The sequence below is a fragment of the Centroberyx affinis genome, unplaced genomic scaffold (genome assembly GCF_046629955.1).
Source record: "Centroberyx affinis isolate AG114_WGS23_722 - 3 ecotype Tasmania unplaced genomic scaffold, CSIRO-AGI_Caff_v1 ptg000905l_1, whole genome shotgun sequence".
NCBI classification, from domain to species: Eukaryota; Metazoa; Chordata; class Actinopteri; order Beryciformes; family Berycidae; genus Centroberyx; species Centroberyx affinis.
The window spans coordinates 91,185-116,457 of record NW_027279489.1 but is presented as its reverse complement, the minus strand read 5'-3'; the positions used below and the strand labels follow the sequence as shown (position 1 = coordinate 116,457).

The 25,273-nt window shown below is 41.4% G+C and overlaps 1 protein-coding gene across 1 annotated transcript; it reads left to right on the top strand.

Moving 5' to 3' along the window:
- The first annotated feature begins 996 nt into the window (after positions 1-996).
- On the top strand, positions 997-21,534 carry uqcc1 (ubiquinol-cytochrome c reductase complex assembly factor 1). The gene is made up of 9 exons (XM_071521643.1): positions 997-1,185; positions 2,811-2,918; positions 4,791-4,898; positions 8,106-8,178; positions 10,924-10,981; positions 11,434-11,542; positions 16,283-16,360; positions 16,669-16,782; positions 21,202-21,534. Exons 1-9 carry the CDS (start codon positions 1,111-1,113, stop codon positions 21,334-21,336), a joined length of 858 nt encoding a protein of 285 aa, XP_071377744.1. The 5' UTR covers positions 997-1,110; the 3' UTR covers positions 21,337-21,534.
- The last annotated feature ends 3,739 nt before the right edge of the window (positions 21,535-25,273 follow it).

The window sequence follows — 25,273 nt, the reverse complement described above, 5'->3', positions numbered from 1 at the left end:
AGGATGAGACTGATGCATTTATTTTCTCAGATCCCTCATGCAGAAGTGTATTACATTTTGTGTGACTGTTGGCTTTAGGGCCGGGCCAGAAAACAGCCGGATGCCTGGATGACTCTGAACAATCTGCGGAGCCAGCCATGCATGGCCCTGCTTACTCTGCGGCACTGGAAACACTGTGCTGCTGCTGCTGGAGTCTGGTGTAGGAATATTTTATGGGTCCCCCTTGCATATAACTGATGCTTTATAATGTTGATTTTCAGGGTTACTCCTTCTTCCTCTGACAGCCTATAATTAGACTGAAACCCAATTATGGTGATAGAACAGAATGTGTGTTATACTTAGAAACAACAGAGAAAAATAGTGTCCTTACAGTCCTTTTAACTTCCTGATGTTGTGATATAATTTTAGGCACACAAGTTCCTCTGTTTTATAATGTATTTCCCTCAGTTTTGTAATCTTATTGTATGTCAATGTTTAGACTGGGCTACTATGAAAAGCATTTTATTCCATTTCCTTACATTGTGTTGCTTAGGGTTAGGGTTAGCAATGAAAACACTGAAACATCAATTTAATCACCTGTTTTCTTAAACTACTACTACTCATCATATCATATCATATATCGGAAAAACTTTGAGTACCTATTGCAATATTTTATGAATATCATAGTGACACCATCACAGTCTATGCTATACACCCACTGTTAAGTACTACAGACGCACTAGTCCCTATGCAGGAATATTATAGGAACATTGTAGTGATTTTTCATTAGGGAAGCCTGCGTCCCAGGGCAGAAAATTACATTTCTTGGTTGAAAAAGTTCAGGAATCGTGGTAACAGACTGTAGGACAGCTTGAGAAAAATTATCATGACAAGAAAAGAAAAAAAAAAGTTCAGTCAGTTAGTGCTGTATCGAAGCGGACCCTTCGTGCGCCGGCCTGTTTTCTGAGCGGAGGCTATTCGCTGCTGCACAGATTCCTTTGACATTGCTAAGGAGGAGGTGGGACAGTACAGGCGTTACAAAACGTGAAGGTTTAATTGGGGGGGGAGCAGTTAAGTGGCTGCCCGCTCCTTAGCTGAAATATTAGGATATTGTGACTTTGAAGCGGAGTCATGTATCGGCGGCCGCTGCAGTCTGCCGTCAGAAACATTGTTAATGTGACAGCGTCCAGAGCAGCCTTCGGAAAGGTAACAGAACTAGCGTTAGCTTAGCTGGCTAATAATAGCCTTTAGCCAGCCAACACGTAGCACTGCATATAAACTGGTAGATAAGAACTAGTTGGATTTCGGCAAATAAACAGTGACTGAAGAGAATAACATTACCCACAAAATCAAATGAAAGCTCCCAAACCTGGCCGGCATGGCGACGTGTATGTGTGTGTGTTTGAGGCATCATCAAATCAAAACACCGCTAGCTAGCGAACTTAACTAGTTAATACGATTACTTACCTGTGTCAGTTGGTGTCTGTAGGTGAACTTGACCGTGCTGCTTAATAACCGTTACTTCTGCTCAAGTTATCTGTCATGAAACGAGTCAAAACCAATGAGTCCAATGACCTATGTTTCTCAAAGGAAATAAAGTCCAGTGACCTATATTTCTCAAGCAGTCAAATGGATTTGAATTCACAGTTTTTAAGTCAAATAGACACTGATGCTCTAAAACACTCACTTGAACTAACCCTAACCCTATGTTCTGGCTTTTCCACAGCACTGAACAACCTTTAGGAATAATACTGAGAGCCTTAGAGGCCTCTCACAATCTGTGATTTAGGAAAAAGCTGCACTGGAATTTATTCTCTTAACAAATGTTTGTTGCAAGGAAATTATACAAAATAGGCCCACACAATAGGCTACGCATTTGTTCAGGTCAATATGGTCATTTAAAAGAGACTAAAGTGGGCAACCTAAGAGTTTTAATTTTGCAGGGAAAACCAATGAACATTTTAGATTAGGCTAATAGGCCATCCGATGTAACACAAATTTGGATAACAGTCTGGGGGCTAAGCTTATCTGAGAGCTCTTTTTTTTTTCAAAACATGATTTAAGGTTATATATATATTTTTACTCAGGAAATGATGAATGGGATTGAATACTATTGCAGTGGTTGTTAATATGTAATAAGGAGTTGATAAAGAGATAAAGTGTTGTTTTCTTCCAGTGGACCCAAATTCTATAGAGAAAGAAATTAATATTTGTGTTAACTAGAGAGATCCCATATTAATTCCCTGAACCCTCAACAAATCACTCTCTTAACTATAATGAGATGGATGAACAAAGTCTTATAAGAATCACTTTATATTCTTGACAGAGTAATACTATCTGACAGAAATTGGGTTTTAAAATGCAGATTTCAGTGTGAGATGAGTTGATTTTGTCATTTTGTGCTAACAAAACCTGTATGGTGTGGCTCTCATTCATGGTCTATTGTTCAATTTCCATCATAAATCCTATATCATACCATATACCATATCATATCATACCACTGTGTGGATCCACAACAGTTTATCTTGAAATGTGGTGTATGAGCCTACTTCCTACTGTAGCGCCATGCAAAAAGTTACATTACATAACATTTTTGATGATCCCTACTTTGTAATCTCACCACATGCTTCTGCCAACAAATGTTTGCTTATCAGTACAAATGCCTGTCAGAGATTTAGTCTTGCAAAAACAATGGTCCTTCTCACTCTCTCCCTTTCTGCTTCCTCTGTCTTCTCTCTTTCCTGTCTCTTTTCTCTTTTCTCTCTCTGTCTCACTCATTCTCTCTCTCTCTCTCTCTCTCTCTCTCTGTGTCTCTCTCTCTTTCCATCTAGGTGTTAGATCAAGAAGCTTGTTTTGCCAGAGCTTTAGTAGCCTGCCAACTGGCCAGAACCTCCTCTCCCTGTCAGACACCATGTCGGACACTGCACATCACCACACAGGTAAGGAGACACACACACACACAGACACACACACAGATATCAAAACACACCAATGTAAGCGTATTGCTACGCAAAACTTGCGTCTTTCAAACTGATCATTCCTGGCTGTGGCTGATGACTGAAACATCCCATCTGAAACACACACAGTACGCTCACTGTTACATATGCATACAAGTACATGCACACAAATACCCTGAAGATGAGAATTTTGGCTGATCTCATCGCGGTCATAAATAAAATGTATGAAAATGCTTACACAAAGGAACCCAGGAATAGCCTTGGAACAATAAACTGGAACAAATCAGAGAGGTGACGGATGGTTAAAATAAGGGAGGAATATGGAAAATATTGGAGTAGGAATTTAGCTGAACTCACTAATTGGCAACTACCAAATGTCCTCATTACAGGCCATGTAAACATGTAATCAGTCCCCATCCCACACACACACACACACACACACACACACACACACACACACACACACATGCACCCAAGACAGGCACTGAATCAAATGGCTTAGCTGCTGAATATGATTTCAAATATTTCACAACACATGAAGGGCATTTTACTCATTTTACTAATTTTCAAGTGATGTTGGCACCTTTTGAGGCCGTTTGCCCATCTTCGAGAAAGGGTTTCTATCACTGTACAATAGGGATGGGACAATATGTTTATCTCACAATACAATTTGATACGCGATATGGGCTTCAGGATTCGATACAACCACGATACGGTTTAATAAATAAAAGTTCAATGACAAGAAAGTGTGACTGTGCAGAATTATGTTAGTTTCTGAGCCACAAATCTTTCTAGTGATGGCACTGGCTTGCTAGAATGTAAACAACAATTTAAAAATGTCATTACAAAGTGCGGACAATATAATTTTTGATGGAGAGATTGTGAAATTGTGATGAGCAAACCATCTCATTTGTGATTACTGCAGCAGAATAAAATGTAGCTAATATCACGATTCATTTTTCTGCCCCATGACGCGTATTGTCACATTTTTGTATTGCGATATATTGAGTTTCGATATATCGTCCCATCCCTACGATACAATAAGACACACAACTCCCAAACTGAATGAGGCACTCATCACTGGACTTACTGGTAGTAACAGCTGTAGCTTTTGCCAGCATTTTACTGCATCTTGACAATAGAACTACACCAATGAAAATATCGTATGCACATCAAGTTCACCACAAGAAATGAATCTACTTGAAACCATTTCCAAATACACTTTTGCCCATACTGATGAAGGGCAACTTGGGTCATGGAGGCAGTAATTTAGACATCAAGGCATGGAGGCGAGGCAGCCAACAGCTGAGAATAGGTCAGACTATTAATTTACTCAACAGCTGCACTCTCTCAGTAAAGGCCAAGTTCTGCAGGTGTGTGTCAACAACATCAGTTGTGTGTGTGTGTGTGTGTGTGTGTGTGTGTGTCTGTGTGCCGTTGATGTAATGGAGGATATATGTACACAGAATATAAAACCTATTTTAGGAGCTGCTGTGATATCGCTATCAAGGTTGTTGTCACTCTCCCTCTTCCTCCTAACTCTCTCTCCATTCTCCCTCCATCATGCCCTTCATCCTCCCTCCTATCCACTGTTCCCTCTCTCTCCCCTGTCATCTTCCCTTCCTTCCCTCTTTTTTCATCCTTTCTTCCCTGTCTCCCTTTCTTTCTTTCTGCCGCTCATCTCCCTCACTCCTTCCCTTCCCTCTTATTTCTTATCTCCCTCTTCCTTCCTTTTCCCTTCTCTCTCGTGTCTCTCCTTACCCCCTCTCACTCCTCCTTCCTACCCCTTCTCCTCCTTTCCTTCCTCACCCCCTTCATCCCTCCCTGTCTCTTTCTCTCTCTCTCTCTTTCCAGCTCTGTCATGTGAAGGAGACGCCCCAGCACACAGAGGAAGAGGTCGGGGCCTTCACCAAGCTCATTGAGGCCATGGGCTTCACAGGACCCCTCAAATACAACAAATGGGTGAGTGATGGAAAGGAAGGAAGCAGGGAGGGAGGGAAAGAGGGAAGGAGTGATGGAGGGATGCAAGGTGTTAGAGAGCAATGGGGGAAACAAAGGAGTGGGGACACCAAACTCATCCAAACAATTGTCCTCACCTCACAGGACCCCTTATATATAACAAGTGGGTTTTTGTAAATTCTAAACATTAGCAAACCTCCTTTCTCTTTCATGTATAAAAAGTAATGTCTACATGAATCACAATTCAAATTTTCATCATATTATTCAGGAAAGTAATTGGGAAGGCATGGTGCAGGGCAAATCAAACCCACAAGTCATTGGGAGTGGGGAAAGAAGTATATAGATCAAAGGTCATTGGACGTGAATATATAGCACACATGCATGGGAGTAGGATTTACAGTTACGCATTGATGTTTATAGAGAGATGACAGATGCATGTGTAATAGAGAACAGATATCTGTGGTGTGTGTGTGTGTGTGTGTTTATTGGTTTGTGTGTACATACATATAGAGTGGCCAGATAGGTTTGTATATGTGTATGTGTGGGGAAAGAAGTCAAATAGGCAAATAATCTATTTCCTTATGACACATGGGCAAATATGTGCATGTGTGTGTGAGAATAGTGACACATGGGCAAATTGTGTGTTCGTGTACAGGGCAATAATCAAACTTTTTTTTCCATTGACCGCGGTTTTTAGTACTAAAAATCTAATCTAAAAATTAAGAGAAACTTTGGTAGAGAAACTTACCTGCCATAGCCAAAATTGACCAGTATTTCATTGATGGCAAGTGTTAATTTGGCTGATATGCAAATTGAGTGTGTGTGCCAGTATAGAGAACACAATTGTGACTTGGGTGTGTGTGTGTGTGGAGGACAGTTACATGACTCCAGTGTGTGAGGTGAGGTGGTCAGAGGGGGACAGGAGAGCTCCCGTCCCCCCAGCAGGGAGCTTAAATTATGGTCTGTCAGCCAGGAATGTTCCTCCCCAACACATAAACGCGCACGCACACACACACACACACAAACACACACACACAGAAAGACTCTTGACAAGTTTTCTCTGTTACAATCACTCCCTTTATACACACACACAAATAAATGCCTTCCCTCTCTTACACACAAACACACAATGCGCTTGCTGGCCCTGTACAGGACGTTGCCTTGGCTAGCCAATATTGGTGAAAGAAAGTAACCTGCACACACATTAAAACCATATCTATTCTCTCTATTTTCCATTCTGATCAGTGGCTTGATAGGTTGCTGTATCTGTGCTGATCGTTTTGATCTTGCCACAGTGACTCGTTAATTCCAAAATGCATCAGCTGTTTGAACTATTTTACCAGTCAATGGGATAGGAATAACCTTTAAATTATGATATGTGTCCTACTAAAATGGCTGGTATTGTGACAAACTTATCAGTCACAAAAATTGATAAGCATTTGGCCAGTGGCTAGGGTTAAGTCAAGTTAATTTATTTATATAGTCCTTCATCACAAGCATTCAGTAGTCTCAAAGGATTTTACAGAGAATGAGCCTAACTAGATCTAACTAATCAAAAATCAGTCATAGAACAGAATGATATAAGACAAACACAAAGAAGCAAAACAAAGCACAAGACACAGAAGCAAGTTTTAGCAAGACATGGCAAGCCTACCTATCCCACATAGACTACCTGGCACTTAGACCCTCAGTGCATGCAAGGAAAAACTCCCAAGAAAACCTTTATTAGGAAAAAAAAACCGGAAGACACCTTGGGCGGGCCGAGTCAAATAGGGATCCCCCACCGGGACGGCTGAGCGTGCAATATGTGCTGTAATTTCCCAACCTGCATGTGAGCCACCTCGGGATAAAAAGGATTAGGAAACTCTTGTGACACTTCTTCACCAACCTGCAACGGCTTCAAATTCCAGTGGGAAACATTTCAGCCTTGTGACACCACCCCAAACTTGTAAGCATCTTCGTTTGGATCGCAGCCTCCTCAAATATTGTCCAGAAATAAAATTAATTCGGGGTACGTGTCAGGCTGAAAAAATCATGCTAATATACGAAAAGAAAACTCATAAGATCTTTATGGCCAGTGCCTTCCCAGAGAGCTCGAAGGTTGTTTGTGGTGCTTGGCATCATGGGTAAGATGCACAGAAATTAGTTATTGAAGTGCTGTTAGTATGTTCAGGATCTTTCACGATTTCATCTTTTTTAGTCACATTCGTCTCATCACACCCTTGTAGTGTGTACGTTTCCCAAGAACTCGCACATCGTAAAAGCCTAAAGGATTTTTTATGGTCATGGCGAAGGTTTGGTTGTGTGGGAGTTTTTTGGCCAAAGAGTCTAGGAGGTGGTGTAAGTGCGGAGGAATGCGGGTTGGTGTGTCATCTGGCAAAGTGTTGGGCTACAGGCCGGCTTGGCATGAGCTGAACACGTCTCTGACCTCATATCCTGTTTCTGCTCCGAGGTCCGTGCTGCCTGTTCCCTCGCTGCAAGCGCTGCATCTAAATTGATTTGTTTGTTTCAGCCCTCCGTGATATCAGACGGACCCATTACAAACAGTAACTGATACATCCTGAAACCCTGAAACAATTCAGTGAAAAATCATGAGCATGGAGGAGAGGGTTGAAGGCATTTGGTTGAAGGGAAATACCACTGATCTTAACCGTTCAATATGTTATCTCTAAGTTTGTAGAGGTTTGTGCTTGTTTTAATTTTACAAGGACAGATATAGCTGCAGCGACATAAATACCCATTGCGTTGTGTGACAATATTTTTAGCTACTGATCACGAGTTTCCAGTAACAACAAATGTTGGTACCACTGTTTCCCTGAAGCCAGAATGGAGATGTTAGGATTACACAGCTATGGCTTAAATGACAATCCCTGTTGTTTTGCTACATGCTGTGATCATGAATATTCATTGCAAAAATGTCAGTAAAGATTTTTTACTCAAATCATCAAGATTTGAGTAAAAAATCTTTACTCCCATTTTTGCATCTTGTATCAATATCTTGACCATTTTCGACTGCAGCTGGCATTCTAAGTAAAATGAAATATTTTAATATTTATGATATGCTAAGATATGCCAACATCCTATTATTTATTAATTGTGGAATCTTTAAATCTCAATATAAGATTAATTGTATAGCCCTAACATGTCTGTAAAAAATGTTGGGTAATCGAATTGCTAATGATGTTTTCTCTTTTTCTTTTGTCTTCGCAGAAAATCAAGATTGCTGCCTTGCGCATGTACACATGCTGTGTAGAGAGAATCAATTATGACGACTTCTTTGACAGTAAGTCTGAAACGGCTCTGATGAAGAGCAAATCAATCGACAGCATGACACCAACACTGTCAGGGTCAGAGGTTTCTTACGGGGAAGCCACACCAAACGTGATACGTGAAGTGGCCGGTTCTGCCTCCGTTCATTTTCTATGTAAAGCAGGCAATTCCCTGCACAGTGCATGCTGGGATGCCTTTAAGCACGCAAGGCACGGAAAGGTGTCGGGCAAAAGTTGAAATTCAGTTACATTTATGCAAATGTGCGCAGGGGTCACCATGCGATAACAAATCCATTTGGCCAAAGAAGATGATATTGATTGTGCAACGCTTCTACCAGCTTTCTGCCTGGAGAAACAAGATAGATATTTTGTTGGTTCCCCTGGTGGGTCGAAGACAAACTTCTCAGTGAACTCGGTGAACTTCCTTAGCAAAAGTTTTTCCTCAGTCGATTTGGATTGATTGAAACTTATTTCTCATGTCCTGGTAATTAAAAGTTTACGCGGGTATCTAAACTCTCTGAATATCCAAATATTTGGGTTGGAAAAGTTGTGTCAGCTCTGCTAAAAATGCGTGCAGTGTGCTTTAATATTCATAGCAGTATGGTGCTATAAATATTAAAGTTCTCCAGTATTTTTTTTTTATCATTTGCCTGTCAGCAGATGACTTTCTCTAGAAAGAATTAGTTATTAGATAATTTACAGCAATGTGTTCTTTACTCGGGGGACCTGTTTAATGTCTCCATGACAGATCTATGTGTTCCACCCCAAAGTATTCGGGAGAAATCGGTATCAATCTCATGCCGTTGTCAAAGTAATATTCAAAATATGATTTGATATCAGCTTAGTAGACTTAAAAATATGACAAACGTTGATAGAAAGCCTGCAGTGTTTGTAGGGGGGAAAAAAACTTTTGAAAAAATATTATGTCCCCCGAGAGAAGAGTTTGAAAAGCACTGGTTTACAGGTCCGTGGTCAGCATTTATTCAATTCATGAGAGTTAAAAATGAGACTCGTATACCAACATAAAACTGACTGAGAGACCTGAGCCTGGGATGTTAATGATCTGAACCTGACCCAAACACTCCCTGTGTTAAGGCATGACTTTCCCTCAGTGACACACACATTCACACACTCGGTTCACTGTTGGCACTGGTACTCATCCTGACAAGGCCAAAGTATACATATACATAAGCACACACACACACACACACACACACACATTTCAGCATTGGTTTGGTACTAGTCCTGATCCAAACATACACACTTGCACTAAACAGTAAGGCGTTGGTAGTGGGACCAGTCCAAATGGAGCTGATGGGCGTTCAGGGACACTGTCACCACCTGCCTGACACATTTATTTGACACTTTACTGCCTGGCACACATGTACACGTACACACACACACACACACACACACAAACTCTCTCTATTGCTCACACCCACCCACACTTGGAGCCTGCTGCTTGTACCATACTGCATTTTAAACCTTCTGCTCCAGCAAAAGCTCGCTTATGCATGTTCAGTATGCAGTGTCCCCCCGTACATGGACTCAGAGATGTGGGTTTGGTTTCTCAGAAATGGTCCTGGTGCTGCTGCTTCTTTACACCAGTGGCTTTTAGACTTTTTCAACCTGGGATTAGACAAACTGTAATTGCAATTATTTGACAGAATATTGCAATTGCGTTTTAAACTGTGAATAATATCTATATATAAAAAAAATAGATGTCAGTGTGCAGGATTTGCTGAGTTTGAGTATGATGAAAGGTTTTTGCCAATATTGTACTTTATTCATGGACCAAAAATTACCTGCAGCACTAAAACACCTCGTTTATTAGTCCATTTTGAACACCTCACTCTCTTAAGCAATTAATTGCAGCCTCTGCAATTTGGAAATTGCAGAAGTTCATATTGCAATTTTGATTTTGTATTTATTAATTGTTCAGCTCTACATGGGATCCAAATGTATAGCCTGGTACCAAGGCTCATTATCACTGTAGTTGTCACAGGGAGACTCACATGGCAAACATCTTGTGTCCAGACTGATAGTTTAAGAAACCTTCATTTACACATTGCTCAATGGAATTATAATGATTAAAATAAATAGTTGTCATTTTTTTAGTAAATTAACAAAATTTTTAAAAGTTGTAGCATAGACGCAAACATAGTTCAGCAAGAGGAACATAAGGTTTTAGGAAACTGGCCTGGGATTAGAGAGTGATGCTTAATCTATGCTTGATCGTTAACGTTGGTTGCAGAGCTGCACGGGGAGTCTGCAGTGGCCACAGTTTCACAGAGACGGTCCACAGACACGCTGCGCACATCTAGAAGAATGTAACTACACGCCAGGGGCCGCAGAGAGGTTGATTAGCTTATCAGAGTAGCTGTGCAGGATTTACGAGGAAAACACTATCTCACGCCCTTTCCGACGTTATATTCAGCTCATCCAAGATGGACCGATTTGAAGAGAGAGGTTAGCGGAGCAAGTTCTCTGGTACCGGCGTCTCTGTGACCCATCTTATAGCTAGTAAAAAATGTAACCATGAATGGCAAGAAATCGCCAAAATTCTGCAACCCAATACTGAAGAAAACACTAGAATGTGGAGAGTAGTGAAAACAAAGAAAAAGCTGGCTGAAACAAAAGCAGTTCATGGTCTGTGCATCTAGGTACTATTGTAGGGCGCAATACTGTAAATGACTGGTGTAAGTGTCAGTTGTCCAACCACTTTTTGTAACGTTAATGTGTGTGTGTGTGTGTTGCAGAATGCTCCCTCCCCGACACGCTCAACTCTTGGTTCCTGGTAGCACAGCTGCATGTATGGTGAGTTTTACACACACACACACACACACACACACACACACACACACACACAAGCATATATACGTACATGGATAGTAGTGTCGACATTTTTCTGTTTCTTTTGCCCCATATAATGTGTTTCTTTTCCACTATTCTCTCCACATTCCATCCCTCCTTTGTTTTCTCTTTCTAATTTCTTTTTCTTTTGTCTTTCTTTTCCCTTCTCTCGTCTTTTCTTCTGATTACTTTCTATCCTCTTTCTCTTCTTTATTCTCCCCTTTAATCATTCTCTCATTTCTCTCCATCTTTCATCCCCACCCCCCCACCCCTGGCTTCTGATGCTGCTTCCTCTCACTTTCTCCCTGTCTTCCTTTTTTTTTTGCTTTCCCCTTTCTGTCCTTCTTTCTTTCTGTCCACCTTCCCTCTCTCTCTCTCCCCCCTTTACCTCTCCGCACCCCCCTTCCCTCCACTAGGATGTGTTTGGTGCGGATGCGACAGGAGGGCCGAGAAGGAAAGTACATGTGCCGTTACATTGTCCACTCCATGTGGGAGGATGTGGAGCAGAGGAGCAAGATCATGGGGGTAAGTCTGTGTGTGTGTGTGTGTGTGTGTGTGTGTGTGTGTGTGTGTGTGTGTGGGGGGCAATCATCAGGTCACTCAGCAGGAATAAGCCCACAATATCATGTAACAGCATTTCCACCATACATACATATTGTACATACATTACATTACATGTATAGCTTGATGCACAGCATGTCTAAGACAACACACCGGATAAGTATATCCTAATTATAGCAGCCTAAAGCATTTTTATGAGTCATGTTGAGGCCATAAGAAGATCATATTACAGTAATTCCACCATATGCAGCATTCAGCAGGAGAACGACGGTGAAGTCCGTCAGCGCTGGTGGAAAGTCACGCATAATGAGCCTGCAGACGGAACTTGACAAAAGTTGAATTTTCCCGATTTTTGTCTTCTACCGTGGCGGTGAAGACAAAGCAGACGGTGAAAAGTCGAGCAAAATGGATGCACATACATACGTACAAGAGTTTTCTAATTCTGTCCATTTTATAGTCCGGTAGAAAAAGATGTCTGGGCTACTCAAATTCCCTGCTAGGCTTCCACTTCACAGTGGAAATCCTATTTAATAATTCACGCAAAATATAACATATTGTACTTTTTTAAATTAATAATTGAAAATGAAGTGTCACACCATTCTATTTTACGGATCGTTTTTTATTGCATTAACACACATGGAATGGTTTAACCTCTTATTTATCAGAATCAGCTGATGGATATTGACTTTTTTAAGCCACAGTGTCAACACAGCAGTATAACAGCATCATTGAAGTCCCCCTTCATGCTTTTATCCTACATTAGCACTGCAGTAGCCATAGTAGCTGTACAGTTGTACAGTGTGACAGAATAAGCATATTCCTACATAGGTCACTCAAAAAACTACTTCCAAACTAACTTCCAAACTGCTACTCCTGCCTTCTGGCAAATGAGAACAGAACAAAACATCATTCTGTTTAATAATAATTCATTACTGTAGAAACAATTCCTCTTGGGGGTGAAACAGCATTGCAGCAAAGTGGAGTTGCTCTATTGCATGCTGAATAAGAGGCCGATTTGTTTGTTTTAAGTTTTACACCGGCATAATTGTGCCAACGCTTCTCAAGCAGAAAGTGTAGCCAAATCCCCGGAGAGTCGGCCTGGCGGCTGTCGCTGCGTCCACAGAGTCGCTCCTCTATTCTTTCTCAGTGGAGCAGCTCCAGGAAGTGTCGCTTGTTGACATCACAGACTTAAATCTTGGCCTCTCTCGCGTGTAGCTTTCAGAAAGACTTTCTCATGTACACAAATCTAGACTTAACTGTCAAAGATCATAGGGAAAAAAAACATACTGTAATTCTGTGGGGGTGGGAGAGGGTTTTTTTTTTTTGTTGGTGCAAGTGAAAGTTATTTCCTTACTTTCTCACTTCTGACTGAACCACATTTGTCATATATGATCATTCTGGGGTCTGAACCTTGCACTTTGACTAATATATTGGCTTGCCAATATATCAGGACGATTTGGCCTTTTATTAAATATTGGATATCGGCCAGTCATGTCGTCCACTGCCAATATGACGGAGGTTCCTCCCTGAACACAGCTACATGGAAAAAAAAAAAAAGAAGTTAATTCATCGTTGCTGCCTGGCCCGGGCCTTTTTAAATCTACACTACCAGTCAAAAGTGTGGACACACCACATTTTTCTTTATTTTTACTATTTTCCACATTTTAGAATAACAGTAAAGACATCAAAACTACGAAACAACACAAAAAGAATTATGCAGCGACCAAACAAATCAAAACTATCTTATATTTTAGATTCTTTAAAGTAGCCGCCCTTTGCCTTGATGGAAAGGATTTAAGATAATGAAAAACATAGAACATTCAATCAGGTATGTCCAAACTTTTGACTGGTAGTGGCCCTGTAATCCTGGCCTCACACTTTTCACTGCAACACAGGTTAAGTCTTTATTCCATCTTGTGACTGAGTTTTAGCCATACAGGTTAGTCAGAATACACTGGCTTTGCATTATTGGGTGCAAAATTAACACCAGCCTCCAGCCAAATGCTGTTAAGTTTGCCTCCTTCACCAGCCACTGCGGCAGATTACAAAACAATCATTTGACGGTCTCACTCTGAAATTACAGTTGGCTGGTGAACAGTGAACCAGTGAAAGTGGCAGGTGAGTTTTGGGGTACGCCAGTCAATTCGGCTGGTGGACGAAAAGGTTAAGTTTCCTGCCCTGCCTGCGTATAAAAACACATCCATGCTGCCAGTCGCCACATATATATAATCCAAGTCACTTAGGATCGCTGACTGAAGTGAGCTTTAGTATGGCTTAAAGGCTGACGAGTAAATACTAGAAAAATCACATCTCTCTATATTACGCTTGATGTTAACCAAGTAGGATGGTTGGATGGGAGCCAAGGTCAAGCTCAGTATTTACTATGAGGTCTTTAGTTTTACTCCTTTAGCCTCGCGTGACAGAAAGGGGTCAGAGATGAGAAATTACTGTGGAGTTTGTGAGGTCACTCTTGCTGTGTGTGTGTGTGTGTGTGTGTGTGTGTGTAATGGGCGGAGCATGGGGGAGAGAGTGCGTGTGGGGGAGGGGGGGGGGGCGGGGCGCTGCAGGTGTTTTCACAGCTGTGCATGTGAACTGCTTTTTGTCAGCATACGTACATACACATGCATATATCCTTGCGCGTGCACACACACACACACACACACACACACACACCCATACGACCAAAGTTGCAAGAGTTCAAAAAATCTCATCTTCATCAACTCCCTAACCCAAACCTTAACCTTAACCCTAACTTCAACTCTAAACTTTCTCCTATTAAAAGCCTTTTGCCTCATGGGGCCAGGGAAATGACAGACATGATGGACACAATTTATGAGTGCAAAAAAATCTGATGTTCTATCTTTGAAGAGAAATGTAGCATGAATTAGAGGCATTTTTAACCTTTATTTATCCAGGGAAAGTTGACCAGTAAGGATGGGACGATATGCTTATCTATAACGATAAGATTCGATATACGATATGGGGTTCACGATTCGATACGATGTGATAAATAGAAGTTCAATGACAACAAAGTCTGACTGTGCAGAATTATGTTTATTTCTGAGACACAAATCTTTCTAGCACTGGCATTGGTTTGCTAGAATGTAAACAATTTAAAAAATGTCATTACAAAGTGACAATAATATAATTTGGATGGAGAGCTTGTGAAATTGCTTCAGACTCACACAGTTGTAGTCATTCTGAGTTTTGTAGCTGACCCTGACCTCTGACCTCCATAAGAGGTGGCACAAGAGAAAATAGAATTTCCCTATGGGGCTCAATAAAGTATCACATTATATACAGACTTTGACCTGTTATGGAAGCATGTTTTCCAGGCAATTTATTTTGGAAAACATACACCTGTGGTTTGGGTTACAGTTGCCTCTCGCTATCCACCCCCTGCTGTGTCCCACCTTGTGCAGACACTGTAACATTGTGTCATGTGATATTATTCTTTGTTATGTTTAAATGTCCCTTTCTGAAGGACTGGACCATGAACATTATGAGTAAAGGAGTAAACTTCTCTGTTTTAGGGAAGTATATTTTTTAAGTTATATTACAAAGACATATCTATTCTGTGTGTGTGTGTGTGTGTCAAATGGAAGAACCTGGCCTACAGCCCACACAAAATGTTCATAATCAAGCACATATTTTTACAACACACACACACACACACACACACACACACACACACACACACACAGAGGACCAGTGATTGCAGTTGTTCTTAGGTTTCATGCTAATTGTGGTAAGGAGCAGTGAAAACATTGGTCATTTTCTCCGTGTTCGTACCTGCTGCCACTGCCAGTTGACACCAACCAAACTCTACAGCCGTCCCCCCCTTTCACTGCATGCTTGCTGATCTGCTGCTGCACTTTGGCTCTGTCCCCAAGATAAATAGTTTGGAAAAATTAAGTTTTGTGTTGCAGTACATTTATTTGATTCTACTGTATTTGTGTGCAGTGTTATTATGGGGCAGATGCAGGACAAATGCATGGAACTGATATGATTTCCTTTGGTGAATTCTCTTCTATTCAGAAATGTCTAGAAAGTAACTGTATTGAACAATGTTTCTGCTCAGTTTAAATCACACACTCAATTGATTCTATTAATCTTAATTGTATTTATTTGTGCTGTGTGACTATGCTTATCTAAGAGTTTTGTCTTTTTAATTTGTTCTTGTAAGCAACTTTTATGTACAGTATGTCCTCCATGTTGCCAGTTCTCTGTTACAAAAGAGATTTTTTTTTTCTTTATCTCAGTGAGACTTACCTGGTTAAATAAAAGTTAAATAAATAAAATAGAGGGGGACCTTTACATTGGCAACTACAAGTCCCCCTCCATTCACGGACATATAGTGAATGGTTATTTTCAAGTTGAATGAGGTCCAGACAACAATGGCAAGTCATTCAGGTTTTCTTGACAACAGTGCTGCAGGTCTTTTTGATGGGAGCAGCTGTTCTCCCTCTAGCTAGAATTTAAATGTGCGTTAATAGGCTGAGCTGTATTAGTGCCCAAAGCTACAGTGGCCCAAAGGAACGTGACTACCGTGTGAAAATGCAAGAGGAGAGGATGGTGTGGGTCGTCCCAACACTGCAATGGATGGCAATCATCCCCTAAAGCATCTCAGTATTCAATAAGATCAATACATGTTTATGCTTCTCTCTCTCTCTCTCTCTCTCTCTCTCTCTCTCTCTGATGTAGATTGATGCCATCCATAGAAAGGAAAGTATGAAAGCGATGACAGAGACCTTCTATGCAGCTATATTTGGATATGATGAGGTAAGAGACGAAATTGGGAAAAGGTGCTTGAAATTTGTTCAATTGCAGGTATGGATTAGGGTTATTAATTTCACCTAAAAGTATAATGTGACTGTGGACTGACATGAGTCAAATTCAACTGAAATTTGAATATTGGTATTATGTAATTTTGTATTGTGTGTATTATGTATGTTCTGTTATTCAAGTTCTTTAAATATGGGTGTGGCAGAGAATGAGAATCTTTGGATCCAAGGCATGGGGAGCCAGTGATACATTCAGTTCAACCTGTGTGTGTGTGTGTGTGTGTGTGTGTGTGTACGTACCTGTAGGGAATCCTATCTGATGACTGTGTGCTAGCAGCAGCTCTGTGGAGGAACCTGTTCAATCGCCAGTGTGAAGACCCCAAACAGCTAGAACTCATGGTGGAATACGTACGCAAACAGGTATGTGTGTGTGTGTGTGTGTTTGTCAATTTGTTGTGAGCATCTGTGTGTTTGTGTGCTCCATTTATATGTGTGTGTGTCATGTCTTTGTGTGTAATGTCTTCCTACCTCTTCTACATTTGCGTGTGGTTTGTTTTTCATCTTTTTGAAGGAAATTGTCTCGTTTTCAGAGACGGTGCTTTGATTCATACTGTAAGAGATTGTCTTGGTAAAAAAAAAAACAGATTCCTGCTGTTTCATATTGTGTTTACCATGAGCCAGCTCCTTTTCTCCCTCTTCTTCCCTGCTTTCTTAGGAAGACAAGTGGAACAGGTTTAGGTACACTTAATTTGCAAATAGTAATGGTTAAAACTGAATGAGAGGAAGAAAAAAAGGAATACAAACAGTATGGATAAGACACAGAAAGAAACCCCAAGCATCTTTATAAAAACAGACAGATTAATTCGGCAACGGAAGCCAATTGACACCAAATATCAAGTAGAATTGTTCAAAAGCACTAATGGCAATTGAGAGAAATAAACATTTTTTTTAAAATCTGCTCTGATAGAAATTGTTGAGTGTTGTAGTGACTGATTGATGTGTGTTGCACCATATCGCAGCTAGTCAAGATTTTGGGCGTACAATACATGGCAATGAGATCGAGAAAGCACATTGGACATCTCAAACTTACACACTACATGGGTTGAGGAATTAAATCCAATGCTGTTAGTAGATATTGGGTCAATATGAGGCCAAATGCTGGATGTCAGTTTTGGGAGTATTTGCCCAGTGCTAAAATTTGACACTTTTCTACCCGTTTCCGCTTTTCCCACCCCCACCGGGCACTTTTCCTTTACCTCTAACCGACTCCCCTCCTCCCTCCTCTCCTCTCCTCTTTGTATATTTTCTTTCCCTCTGTGAGATTGAAAACACTCTCCTGGTTTTTAGAAACACCTGCAGGCCTCCATCTGCTGCCGGGGCCGTCTGGTCCAGGACCTCAACTCTCCTTTTTCCTCTCACTTTCTTTCTGTTTCTGTATCTCTCTCTTTCCGTGCTTCTCTCTCTTAATGTGTTTGTGTCAGACTTCTGTTTTTTCATCCTTCTTTCTCTACTATTCTTTCTTCCCCTCTATACTTTTCTCTCTCTCCGCCTAAACATGTCCATATTCTGTTTTATCCTTTTTCCTCTTCCTTTACTAAACAGAAAAGCCACACTGTACCAGACAAACAGGACCTGGTTGGCTACACACACACACACACACACACACACACACACACACACACACACACACACACACACACACACACTCACTCTCAGAGGCAGGTGTGTCAAAGGTCATGGAAGCAATGTCCAACTCAATCAGCCATCGAAGTGTCCCCTGCTGTGTGTGTGAGTGTGTGTGTGTGTGTGTGTGTGTGTGTGTGTGTGTGTGTGTGTGTGTGTGTGTGTGTGTGCCGCACATGACTCCCAAAGCTGTGACAGTTGGAGTCTTACATCAGAAAACAAACAAATGACATGGTCGCCACACTCACTAGTTGCGTGTGTATGCGTCTTAGCATGCATGCATGTGTGTTAGAAATACAGTCTCTCTTAACTCTCTCGCACACACACACACACACACACACACACACACACATCCGCAGGCAAAGTAAACAAGTCAATCAGGACAGAGTCACTGTGCTGTCACAAGTGTAGCGTATAAACCCGCTGTGGCTGGTGACAGGATTACACATGCCTGCACATATACTCACATACACACACACACACACACACACACACACACACACACACCAGCACACCAGCCTCGCAGTGCCACAAAATACTGACCCCAACTCCCATTCAATTCGCTGGAAAACTCCAAGTTTTTTGGCAAACGGCCTCACCTCAGGCATTTTATTACATCAGTGGTGGGCGTTTAGCATGTGGAAAGCCTGGCCCTTCATTTATTAATTTGTTTTGTATCTCTACTTATTGCCAGATGCAGTACATCAGTACACTGGAGGAGAATGACCTTTAATCCTATAAAAAGTACCGTGCTTTATTAAAGGAAAACTCCACCCACAGATACTCCTACACTGTTATGTATCATCAATTTATGATGTTAAATTCATCCCCGGAGTTATTTTCTTATGGAGTGTTTCTTTCTTGGTGAACCCACTTTCCCTCAACCTGCTTCGTCTACTTTTACTTCAGTTAGTGGTTGCCTAAGTTTCCCACAATGCCTTTCGACAACCCCCAGAGAACAGGCGTGAACTTATTGCATTTAGTTGTGTGCTATACGGTTAAGTGGCGAGAGCGATAGCGTTACCCATAGTAAGAGCAAGAGAGCGAGTTTTTCCAGTCGAGAAAAAGTGAGAGCGTGTCTCTTACTCCAAACGCAACTTCTCTTGTAGTTGCATTGCATTCTGGTCTATTGAGGCTGCTATCAGTGGAGAAATTGGTCTCTCTCCTCCTCTATGATGGATTTCTCCCTGTATGATTGTTGAACGTCTCTTGGTGCAAAATGGCGGCTCTAGAAAGAAGCCCTCGCTCTTTGATTCTGAGGGACTGACACCAAAACCTGACGTTTACCGATGATCTTTTAGATCGCTGAAACATTTTCTGCTGTCGAACTCTATTGTAGCTCTGAAAATATCACAACATGACACGTCCTCTACATTTGGCCAGTAAGAGATGTTATTAAGAAAATTACACCACCAAACAACATAGTAAATGGTGTTGAAGTGCGTTATGGTGTATTTTCCTTTTAAATCCCATCTTCCATTGTAGGCTGAAACTCATCTCCCTGCTGAATCATATCCCCCCTCTCCCATATCTTCCTCCTCTACTCACTCTTATCTTGAGGTGGGAAAAAAAATCCCATACACTTCTCTCCTCTCCTTAGGCTCTTATTTCTCTTTTTTTTCCCTTTTCCCAGCACTTCACTCTTACATCACAGGAATCACAGGAATACTGTTAGAGCACTACGGCTCTGACCCTTGACCTCCTTACTATTAATTGCCTAACGTTGGTGATCCAGGATTTGAAGCGTGTTCTACTTGTTGCTCTCCCTGTGAGAGAGTCATTTAAATGTCTGAAATGTGAATGTGATTTATTATTATTATAAAAAACTGTTAAAGATCCATAAGGAACAATGGAAGGAGGAGATTTGGAAGAAGCCAAAGCTCAGAAACTACGTTCAGATTAAAGAAGATTACTTCACAGAACCTTATATAACATTTAATTTAAAGAGAGGGCAGAGGTCCTTATGTGCTCGGTTAAGAACTGCTACCTTACCACTGGCAATTGAGGTAGGCAGATATAAAGGTATTCCTGAAGAGCTGCGTTTATGTGTTTTCTGTGATCTTGGTGTTGTTGAGGATGAATTTCATTTTATGTTTCACTGTCCTATGTACAGCGATTTGAGGAATCATCTATTTGAAAAAATTCAGTTGAAGAACCCTGATTTGTTTTGGTTGTCTGAAGGTGATATGTTGAGTTGGCTCTTTAATGAGGAGATTTTTGTTTTAGCAAGATTTATAGAAAATGCATGGCAACCAAGACAGAGAACATTGTATCCAACATAGGTCATTTCTGTCATGGAAATTGAATGTTTATGAAGTGTTCTCTTTTTGAATTTGTGGAACTGTATATTATGATGTGTCATGTGGCCATCCTGACTGTTGTTGTCTAGTGTCTTGTAAGCCCATATGGGCTGGGCACCATAAATGGTGCAGGACACTCAAATAAACATATCAATCAATCAATCAGTCATATTACCTCTGCCAAGAAGGTTATGTTTTCGGTGCTGTTTGTTTGTTTGTTTGTTTGTCTGTTAGCAGGATTACGGAAAAACTACTGGCCCAATTTTCATGAAACATTGTGGAAGGGTGTAGCATGGGCCAAGGAAGAACCCATTAAATTTTGGAGCGGATCCGGATCCGACTCACGAACAAGCAATAATAGCACGAACCTTGGCGGAGGTCTGCGCTCTCCGAGTGCCCTTCTAGTTTATTTTATTTTATTTTATTGTAGCACAAAAGTGTAGTTCATACAAAATACCCATAATATGTTAATATATACCAACAAAAGCAAAAATACAAGTGATCAATAATCATGAAGAGCATGTGCAAGTAAGACCGAAGAAACCCCAAGGGCCTTATGGAGTGTCTCCCTTAACAAAATATACGAAAGTTAGAGTTAAAAAAACAAAGCAATATTAACAAATAAAAATAATACTGGTGGCAAAAAAGTAGAAAATAAGTAATTGAATATGAAAAGGAAAGAAAAAGGGAAGGAAAACAAATGGAATAAAGACAAACAAACAAACTAAGTAATAAAGAGAGAAGGCAGAAGAAAAGAAAGAAAAACAGTGAAAACGTATGTCATTAATTATACCAAGACAAAAAGAAACCGTGGTGTGATCGCTCAGATAATTAAAACTGAGGCTGTTGTGTCCAGATGCAGTTCATCGACGCCCTGGACGGGGAGGACCTGCTGCTGACAGGAGAGGTGAAGTGGCGCCCCCTGGTGGAGGAGAACGCACAGAGCATCCTGAAGGTGGCCACGCCCACCTACAACGACACCGGACTCTGAGACGGAGAGACCAGACCCACAGTCCTCCTCTTCTTGTTCTTTTTCCCCTCCTCTTTCTCCCTCCTGTCTTTCTGTCCACTTCCCTGATTTTTTTTTTTGTTTTCTCTTTCTTCCTTCTCTTTTCCCGCCACCTATGTTCATGTTAGCTTCTAAGATGGAGCGCTACACTCCTTTTTCTCCTCTCTCCTGTCTCTCTTCCCTGTCTCCCCCCCCCCCCCCCCCCCCCCCCCCCGTCTCCCCTCATCCAGTAAGAAGGTGGGATTTTAACACAGAAGCAGGGTCTGTTCCTTTTCTCTCCTCTCTTCACTTCTCTCCTTTTCTCTCTCTCCCACTCCCGCGTCTTCTCCTCTTCAATCCCTCTCTCTCTCTCTCTCTCACGGTTACAAGGAGGCTATGAAAAGATTTTTTTTTTCCTCACTTTTCTTATTCACTCCTTTCTGTCTCCTCCTCTCCTCCCCAGGCACACATCTCTCTCTCTCTCTCTCTCTCTCTCTCTCTCTCTCTCTCTCTCTCTCTCTCTCTCTCTCTCTCTCTCTCTCTCTCTCTCTCTCTCTGTCTCTCTCTCTCTCTCTCTCTTGCACCTTCCTCCTCTTCCTTTCCTCCTTCCTCTCTCAAATTATTTGTCTACCAGAATTCAGTTTCTGGACGCTCAATATAGGCAGGATAGGCAGTCAGGGATTTTCAAACCTGATTTTTACGCATAGACACACACACACACACACACACACACCCTTGACAACCTCGTACCCCACCAACCAGCGAACCAACCAATCCAAAAGCAGGGAACACCACGCATCATCATCATCATCATCATCATCGTTGTCCTGTCGCTTCTGAGAGCCCCTCCCACTTCCTCCCCCCCAAACTGTTGCACTTGTTGCGGGAAAGAAAACCACACACACACAAGAAGAGAACGACGCTGCTTCTCTATATTTATATTTGTCTCGCTTGTTTCTTGAATGCCACACTTATATTTATAAAGTATTTTTTATGTACCTACACGTTTACACACTATTCTCCCGCAGAGTTGTTAGCTAAGACTTCTGACATTAATCACTGTGGGTTAAACATTTCATATGAATAGTCTGTGTAAGGACCTTATGTTGCCTGGTGACAAGAGAAGACGGTTGTAGTTCCTTTTCACTTTGTCAGAGGTCTTTAGTTCAGCAGCTCTGCTCCTGTCCATGGGCGGTCCGTCTGTCTCTCTGTATGGTGCAACTGTTCGTCTGTCTCTCTCTTGTCAGTTTTCCCATGATGCTCTCAGAACCGTACAGGAAGCTCAGCCGTCCCAGACTCGGGACGTCGTCACCGTATTAAATAAAAACAATGAGGCTTTTTGTTTTAAAAAACTGAATAAATAAAATGTTCTCTGGATGTATAATACGACTGAGTCTCGGTTTGTTTCCTTGTGCTGTTTTTGGGACTTTTTGAAGTGGGCAAGTGACTCGTGTGGAACGGATTAAGGAAACACATTGACTTTGACTTTTTAGTGAGGCTCTTTGATCAGCCGTCCATTTTAAGTTCAAGTTCAATAACTTTATTTGTCCCCGGTGGGGCAATTGGTTATGCAGCAGTGGGACGCAACATTTAGCACACAAAACACAGGGCACATAAATACAACACTAGACCAAAAGACATAAATACACAGTAAAAATACTCAGTCAATTAAAAAGTTAGAACATTATGCAAATAACTACCTTTTCCTCCTAGAGTTTAGGAGGGAGATGGCAGAGGGTATGAAGGAGTGTTTGTATCTGTTTGTTTTAGCTAGTGGAAGTCTGAGGAGGGAACCAGATGGCAGAAACTGAAACAGTTGATGTAAAGGATTGTAACAGTCAGACAGGATGGATTCTGCTTTCTTATATAACTGTTTGTTGTAAAGATCCTGCAGAGTTTCCTGTGCAGTGCCAGTTATTTTGCTACAGACATTAACCACCTTATTGAGTACATTTTTGTGTTTTACCTTGAGAGATTGATAGCAGCAGATAAAGGAGAAAGTGAGCACAGACTCAATAAAAGATCGATAAAACATTGGTCATCAGGGTCCAGTCAACCTGGAACTTCCTGAGAATGTTTCCTGAGACAAAAGAGACGCTGCTGGCTTTTCTTGTACACCGTGTCAGTATTACTCTCAAATGACAGTTTATTGTCTAGTATAGTTCCCAAATACTTGTAGGACTCCACTATTTCTATATTCTGGCCATCAATCACTGTACTGACAGGAGAGGGGTGAGAACGTCTAAAATCAATTTTGCAATGAGAATATTGGCAACAGTTGTTAATATGCACTGTCCCTAAATAAATCATAAATCTGCCTCAACCTCACTTAAGGAGCAGCTAAGCCACCTAAAACTGTTTTATTTTTGTCTTAATTCTTATTCAAAGGAGAGTTTTACTGAAGGAATGAAGGAATTTTTGGAGCATCAAAATGGTCAAATCTAAAGATACTGATTATCGGCATAAAGTATGATCTATCGGCAGCTGCAAACCAAAAATATTGGCATCGGCTTTCAAAATCCCATATCGGTCAAACCTTGTACAAGCTGCGTTTGCGCCAGCTGAAACCAAACTACTGAAATACTGAACACACAGGTGAAACTGCTACCAGTATTCAGGATGCATAACAGGAAGTTGAAAGTTGAAAAAAAAGTTGGGTGTATTTCTTTAATCCACTCTCATTCCACCTGGAAGCCTGGAGTCAAACCGGCTAACAGCTACAGAATCCCACCAGCTAATCAGCTGGGACCTTTGTTAGAGAATGAATGGAGGCCGTAGAGTTACCATGGTGACAAAGGTGTCGGGTTACACCGTAATGACAGACCCACAGCAGTCTTATCTGGTCTATCTGTGTGACCCCGATAACAGGGACAAAGCTGGCGGTGTGTGTGTGGCATGTGCGGCACCGTTTGAAGAGAGAGTGTGTGTGTGTGTGAAAGGAGAGTGAAGGAGTGTTTGAGGAAGTGTCAGCAGTATGTTCTCACTTTCCTCTGTGAGCCTAATAGAAGGGCCAAAGGTGTGTGTGTGTGTGTGCGTGCGTGCGTGCGTGCGTGTGTGTGTGTGTGTGTGTGTGTGTGAAAGAGAGAGAGAGGTAAGATGATGGACAGACCCCAGTTAGAAACATCACAGTGTTGTGTTTGAGTGTGTGTGTGTGTATATATATATATATGAGAAAGAGTGTGTGTGATAGAGCTGGACAGAACTCCTTTAGCAAGCCCATAAGAGTGTGAGTGTGTGTGTGTGTGTGTGTGTGTGTGTGTGTGTGTGTGTGTGTGTGTGTGTGTGTGTGTGTGTGTGAGAGAGAGAGAGAGAAAGTATGTTTTTTCGGTGAATGTTAAGTTGGAGAGAAATTTTAAAGTCCACTGTTATTCAGATTACCTTGGACACTTAAGTCTTGTTTTGTGAATGTGAACACCAAATTGAACTAAAACCATGGGATTAATATCATGTAAATTTAGTTTTAGGGTGGAATTCAACAGGTGAACGTACCAAACACAGCTCTGATTCCTCCTATTCATCTTTTACTGGTGAGATACAGCTGCATCAGGCCAGCAGAGGGCGCTGCTCTCCACTGTTTAAATGAAACCAGCCGGCTAATCTTGATGCAACATCTGCAACATCTTGAGATTATTTTTAACACGCCGACTTCAGCCCACACACACACACACACACACACACACACACACACATACACATGTTAACTGCAGTAAAAGCCATGCTGCTAATAGCCTGCACTGCCCTTCCTGTTCCTTTTTGAATAACGAGCTGTCAGTCTAAGTGGGTGCAGGGAGACGTTGCCGTAGTAACGAGTGATGGGACGGTATAGTCTGATGTGTTTGTGTTGTGTCTGATTGAGAGAAAAGGAACAACAAGTAAGACATAAACCACACAATAATTATACGAATCTGCCTCAACATGAACTCAAGTGTGTGTGTGTGTG